The sequence below is a fragment of the Zingiber officinale genome, chromosome 4A (genome assembly GCF_018446385.1).
Source record: "Zingiber officinale cultivar Zhangliang chromosome 4A, Zo_v1.1, whole genome shotgun sequence".
NCBI lineage: Eukaryota > Viridiplantae > Streptophyta > Magnoliopsida > Zingiberales > Zingiberaceae > Zingiber > Zingiber officinale.
In genome coordinates this window covers 127,295,358-127,302,445 of record NC_055992.1, presented here as the reverse complement: position 1 = coordinate 127,302,445, position 7,088 = coordinate 127,295,358, and the positions used below count along the sequence as shown (strand labels likewise).

At 33.5% G+C, this 7,088-nt stretch overlaps 1 protein-coding gene across 2 annotated transcripts; it reads left to right on the top strand.

The window, feature by feature from the left end:
* Window positions 1-3,357: 3,357 nt before the first annotated feature.
* LOC121973652 (BUD13 homolog) lies at window positions 3,358-5,779 on the top strand. 2 transcript variants are annotated; one of them, XM_042525043.1, is made up of 7 exons: window positions 3,358-3,854; window positions 3,996-4,060; window positions 4,191-4,246; window positions 4,764-4,867; window positions 4,952-5,024; window positions 5,125-5,302; window positions 5,469-5,779. In XM_042525043.1, the coding sequence occupies exons 1-7, from the start codon at window positions 3,439-3,441 to the stop codon at window positions 5,552-5,554; spliced, it is 978 nt and encodes a 325-aa protein (XP_042380977.1). In that variant the 5' UTR covers window positions 3,358-3,438; the 3' UTR covers window positions 5,555-5,779. The 2 variants fall into 2 exon arrangements, with proteins under 2 accessions (XP_042380977.1, XP_042380976.1); XM_042525042.1 differs by having other exon boundaries at window positions 5,122-5,302.
* The last annotated feature ends 1,309 nt before the right edge of the window (window positions 5,780-7,088 follow it).

The following is a 7,088-nucleotide window of genomic DNA, read 5'->3' as shown; positions in this document are numbered from 1 at the left end:
CGTCGAGGAGGAGGCTGGTGAAGGGTGGAGGCAGATCGCCGGAGTTTATATAGCAGTAACATGTTCAGGCAATCTGATCGGATTATGAGAGACGTGCTGTGCGTATTGCCATTTGCCAGGACGTGCCTTCCAACAATCGGGATTAGTATTATATTCAAACAATTGATAACTAATTAGGAGTTAAATCATAATTAGGATGGTAATTAAACAGGTTTCTTTAAACATCTGTCAGGCAACTCTGAGATACTTAACAAAACTTCAAATCTAATTAACAATTGCCAACCTTTTGATGTCTCTGCCTTCCCCGACCAACTTCTGTCTTCGGTTAACCTGTAAACAACCCGATAGACACATGGATGCTGCATCAGACACATCGACACCGATCATAAATTTAGACTAATGTAAGCTTGGTCAAGAAGAAAAAAAATGGGCACCCTGTAATTATATAAATATGAAAGGGTCGCATCTTTTTTTAATAATATGATTTTATGGCTAAAGGGAAAAGAATATTGGAAATGAGTTATTTGCGTAAAACCCAAAGAGTTGCTCGTACATTTTGTTTCACTCCACCAACGGTAACGACACAAATAAATAGCTGTTTGAACGACATAATATTGGAAAGGGATCAAGAGATGAAAGAAATACGTACACAATGGGATTTTATAATATGACAGCTTCAGTTAAGCTCGACTCTAAATTAGATTCCGTCTAATTCTGATGATGACAATGATGGTGGTGATGATTTGTTATGAAATTATTTGATATGAATATTATTTATCTCATAATTAATGTTCATGAAATTGTATTAAGATTTTTTACATGACATGATACAATTACTTGTATATTTTGATCTATATATTTTGATACTTTGCATGTCATGTTATGTTATACCTACTACTAATCCATGCAACATCTATAGGGATTGGTGCTTTTATTATTTATCATGGAGCATTTGATACATGTATTATTATTACATGACTTGTACAAATTTTTTTTTTATGCTTAGTTATAAGTTTTATATTTGTATATGTTTCATGCAATTAAGAGGTCCAAGATCAAATTACATCTCACAACAGTCATAAGATTAACTTGTTTATGTATCAAGACATATAGATATAAGTGATATGGTATGATGATAAATTAAGTTTTGTTTATTATAAATGTTAGACATATAGATACAACTGATATATTATGATGATAAATTTTGTTTATTATAAATGCTAAATGATTCAAACGAAATTTTTTTGACGCAAACTCATTGTAAAATACTATTTATCACAAATATGCACCAAGGAACTTTTTTTATCGTAGATTTGTGATGAAAATCTAATTTTGTCACATATTTGCGATGAAAAGTGGATTTGTTGCAAATTTATAACAAATCCAAATTCGTTCTAAATCGGTAACAAATTTGAATTTGTCATAGATGTCTGATGAATAAGTTATTGTCACAAAATAAGTTTTCCTTACAAATTTGAGATACTTTTTCTTCGTAATTTTGCAATGAATTTGGTGACAAAAAAAGTCGTCGTAGATTCTACAGGTAGCCCTAATCCATCATAGTTTTGTGGAGAATTCGAATTCATTGTAGTTTTGCGACGAATTAAGATTCGTCGTAGTTCTGCAACAAATATGTTTTTCGTCATGAATTTGATATCATGAAATTATGCAACGAATACACTTTCGTTGTAAATTTACAACGATTTTGGCAACAAAAAAATTATATTCATCGCATAATTTGTGACGAATTAACATTATTTCATTGCAAAATCTGACGACGGCTTATTCGCGATGAAAATAGTTTCGTTACAGAATTCGTCTTGTGACAATTTTTTTGTTTTTATTTTTGTCACCAAATTAGTCTTAAAATGCCTTTTTTTAGTGGTTCAAAATAAACAATCTCATTGCCCTTGGACAATGGTGGAGCAGTATGACTTCTTTTTAGCTTTCCAGACATTTAATAATTGAGTCTCAGTTTCAATGAATTAACGGATGAATTTTTTTTAATCGATGATTGATTTAAAAACGCTAGGATGATGAACCGCCCATTGCAAACACTTCTTGATTTATCCGGGTGATAGTACCAACTAAATTTTTTTTTTAACAATCTCATAGGTCCATAGCAACTAATTAAGCATGACTAAATCTTCTCATCTTCATTCTCCAATTTCCATTTGCTTAAACCTAAAAGAAAGTTCCCAATGTAATAGTCATTGCATCATTCACATCATCTTGCACAACCATTGCAACTTTAGGATTTCACAATCCTTGAGCATCGAATCTGTTGGATGATATCTCGACCAAGCAAACTACTTTAATGCAACAAATTAATACAAATAGCGGATCTAATTAGAATAAATTTTTAAAATAAAACTTCAAGAAGCATCAATTACTAACTTTGCACCACAAAAACATTAACTTTTACATAGATATATAAACTCTTACTAAGAATGTCACAATGATATAATGGATGAGAAAATAATCCAAGCCAAACCGGCGCCAAGCTCCTCTCTCAATATCTCAATGATCCCAAAGCGAGTGATGATTTCCCTTGGCCTTTCCTCTTCTGAAAGACTGAAACCCTCGAAAACACTTTGAGTTCTGATCGCCGCGGCATTCTATTGGGCCATGATTATTATGATCCTCAATATATCAGATAAAAGTATAAAAATTTGTCTTTATTATTAAAAAAATATTCTAATAACTTTTTTTGGAACATATACATTATTAAATCATATATTTTATTTCTATACATTGTTTAATTTCTTCTATTTCTCTATTTTTTATTTTCCTTAATATTTTATTTCTTTGTCGCTAAACTATTCAACGTTCCGCCATGACAACTTTTGATTGGGATTATCCTTTTAAGATTATCAATGAAAATCATATTTAATTTAGATAATCAACAATCTTAGAGTAATGATACATGCTCGACACATGAAAAATCTCAAAAAAATAATTTTTTTCTTGATTCCAAGATTAATATAATTTTTTGGATAAAAATATCCTTAGATATTTACACTTTGGGACAAAACACCCATAAAAGTTTTATAATAAAATTTTCATTTTAAATTATAAAAACTAAATACAAAATAAAAATATGTAATATTTTATTTAAAAAATAAAGTTATATTTTTAAAAATAATATATATATATATATAACAAAACGCAAAGCTACAACAATGTAAAGTTTAAAAAGAAATTAATAATAATATATAGTTAGATTATAAATTAAAATTTGTAAATAAATAAATAAATTTTGATGGTATTATCTAGGTTAAATTAAATATATTAAATTATATTTTATATTATATAATATCTATATATAACCAAGCAAATTTAAATCTGATCGAAAGAAACGAATTTGACTAGGTTTTTTTCGGCACCCAAACGCCCCTCCTCCGCGCCCGCACGGCGGCACCGAACCCTCCTCCGATTATGCACGCAAAACCGCCGCCTCCTCCTCTCTCCCGCAAAGATTACCTCAAGCGATATGGGTCCGAAGAACACGAGAAGAAAAAGAAGAAGAGGAAGAAAAAGGAAAAGGTCAAGCCCAGCTCTATGGGTGGCATCCTAGTGGTGGACGAAGATCCCGTGTGGCAAAAACCTGTCCAAATTGAACAAGAAGGGTCAGAATCTGAGACAGCCTTGTCCAATGACCTCTCTCCTCTACGCCGGACTCGCCCACAGTCTCCTGAAGCTATTAGAAGCCGTAATTCCTCTCCTGGTGACCTTTCTCCACCGAGGAAGACCAGGAAGGTTCTTGTGGAGAAGGAGCCTAGAAGGGGCGGATTACTTTCAGCTAAAGAGCTTAGAGAAGAGAATGACAGGACGAGGAAGGAAGCACTGTCAAGGTGATGGTTAATCTATGAGGTCTTTAAATTTAGCTGTACCTTGCTTATTTACGTGCACATAACAACTGTGAATTCTTTGTTCAATTGAACATGGTTTTATGACATTTTGTTTGACATGTGTGATATGTTTTTTTGTCCCAGATTTGCATCCTTGGATCCTAGTTTGAGTGGTAAAAGTGCAGAACCAGTATATCGTGATGCAAAAGGTTTGAGTTCTCTGACACAGCATTGAATTTGAAATTTTTTCATGTACATTTGGAAGCCCAGATTCTACCGGTTTTGTAGTTTTATATTTGCATGTTTCTGACTGCTGAGTGACTGAATTATTTTCTGCAGGGAAAGCTATTTCAAAGGAAGAGCTACTGAAACCAAAGGAGGAAGAGAAACCAAAGGTATTTTTCACACACTTCATCTTTGATTTGGTGGTCATGTTTTCCATACGTGTCGGTTAATTCCCAAGAGCTATATTTTTTTGTTTCACTTTTATTGTTAGCTATATGAGCACAACATGCTATGCTTTTGATTTTATTATTACAGCTATTTATCAGAAAGGAGAATTATTGGTACACTTTTGATTGTTTAATTATAGGCTCTCTTAGTTGGAAGCAAGTGTAGTGCTGATTGTGTAGGAGTGATTTGTAACCCTTATTATTATTTATTAGTTTTTGCACAATTTTCTATGTTGGATTCATTGCTGTCTAGTTGATTTTTATTTGCTCTTTTTGTTTCTTTAAGTTCACTTCCATTTGCAATCTCTTCATATATTAGTGACTTAGGGTTGGTTGCTGTTCCTGGATTTGTTATAGCGCTATTGGTTGTTTCTACTAAAGAAAGTTAACTTTTATCAGGAATATTCTTCTGTGATCTTCCTTTTTACATTTCTACCAAATATTTTGTTTGCATGTTCAGGAAAAAAAATTGGAATGGGGTAAAGGCTTGGCACAGAAGAGACAAGCTGAAGCTAACATCAGAGACTTAGAGATTGAGAAAGACAAACTTTTTGCTCGTACGAAGTAAGTTGTTTTTTTAAACAAATATTTTAGTTGCACACATACATGTTTTTATCATCTTCATTTGCTTACTTATTTGACCTACAGGGATGATCCTGAACTTGATAAGATGTTAAAGGAGAGAGTTCGATGGGGTGATCCCATGGCACATCTGGTCCAGGTATATTTTTTATTTAGATTTTGAAGTGTGCATTCTTATTAGTACAACTGCTATCAATTCTTTACAGTATAATTACTCATCTCTTAATATGTTATAGCAGAAGAATTCAGAAACAACATTAGAAGATCTTGGTGAGAATGAAGCAATGAAGGAATCTGGATTTATTATCCCTCAGATGATTCCGGCTCACAGCTGGCTTAAACGAGGAGTAGATTGTCTTCCAAATCGTTATGGAATCAAACCTGGTCGGCATTGGGATGGAGTGGACCGTAGCAACGGTATGTCGATTTGTTCTCTTAATTTCAGATTTTTTTAATCTTTTTCTCGTTCTCATATCTTGTAGTTTTCTTAGTTAGTTGTAAACTTGTATTTTTTGCACAAAGTCAATAAACATAACATTTTGTGACTGACTGAACTTTGGTTTGGTTTTCATGGTAATTGAAGGGTGCGAGAAGGACATCTACAAGAGACAGAATGAGAAGCGAGCCACCGAGAGAGAGGCATACCTGTGGTCCGTCTCCGACATGTGAGGACCTTTCTGTAGTTTTCTTTTTTGTAGTTTGTGAACAAAAGGCCTACTTTTTGTGGTTTATGAAAGAAATCTTGAGTGTTCATTGAATTTGTTGTAACTTTCTTCTTTAGAGCTCATGATCTAGTTGTCATGCTTGTGTATAAAAAAAAATTCAATAAGTTTTGTTCAGTTGCTACAGTCTTTGACATTGTTATCACCTAAATGATGACCCTATCTTCATCTATTTGTCAACTTGAAGATGAAACTAATCACCAGTCACCACTTATGTTTGTGTGAGAGTTCTTGTAAACCGGATGGTCAAAGCTTTTCCAAATTCTAATCTGGTATCCTCCATTGACAATATACATTGCAAGTCCCTCCCTCATTCTGTCAAAATATTGGAGATCAAATTCATGAAATGGCAGCCATCTGGACCAAGAGGGGCCAATTGCCTGTTCAGAAGACAGCAAAGAGATCCCCAAGAATAATTTGTTAACACTCCAAGGTTATCAAAATTCTTCCAAATTCTAAATGAAAGCTTATCAAATTCTGTCCCAAAATAATAGTTGTCTGTTTCAAGAAATACTGCAGAGGAATTCAATGCAGCCATCTTGCTAAAAGCAGTAAAATGACAGTTGAGTAAATGATGAGTAAAACATTCTCACCAGAGGCCAGAGAAAAGCAACTGTACTAGAAAAGATAGTCATATTTGTCTTGCTCTTCAATTGAAATAAAAGCAACCATTGAGAATATCTATGATTCTCTTGAAACATCCTGTTCATTGACAAATTTCACAATCTCAATGGTCTGCAAGTAATATAAGTCATCTTGTAACTACATGTATGAATTTGCCCTCCTGAGTGGAACAAAGTGTGAGGTGTGATTCAAAGAAATCATTACTTTGACAACCTGTATGTGTCCTCTTCCCTGCTACATGCATCATAACAGGCTCATGTTTAGAAGTTAAATCGTTCTCTCTTACCATATCTTTTCAAATGCCTGCAATCCAGAATACAGAACAGAACAACATACACACTTTCTAATGACTGATGGCCATTTCAGTGTAGTTGCATCAAAAATCTGTAATGCTTCCTCTTGCTGAAACCAGGATCCATCCTAAATCATTTTTCCTGAGAAAACTAGATGGCACATGAAGCATTACTTTCTAGTGTATCAGACAATGAACCCACTCTGAATATTTTCTGCTCTGTTGACAAATCACCCTCCCCTAATGACATCACTTCCATTTTAAATTGTCCACCTCATATGTATGTGCAGGATTTTTTTTTCCTGACTCTTAGTCATGAAGAGCTTCTCTTTGTAGTTTCAACCATTTCTTACATATATCTTCATTACCTGATGTAGATTTCAGATGGATCGCACTTAAAACTTAATTATTAAGTTCATTTCAATAATTTGGTTCTTTGCCTGCAAAAGTTTATTCCTGCAATTACTTTCATAAAGCGTCAGAATAGTGCAGAGCATGTATGTGTGCCTTTAAAGCAATAAATTGGTCATGTTTCAGAGGTGAGAACTCTGGTAATTAAGCTGAT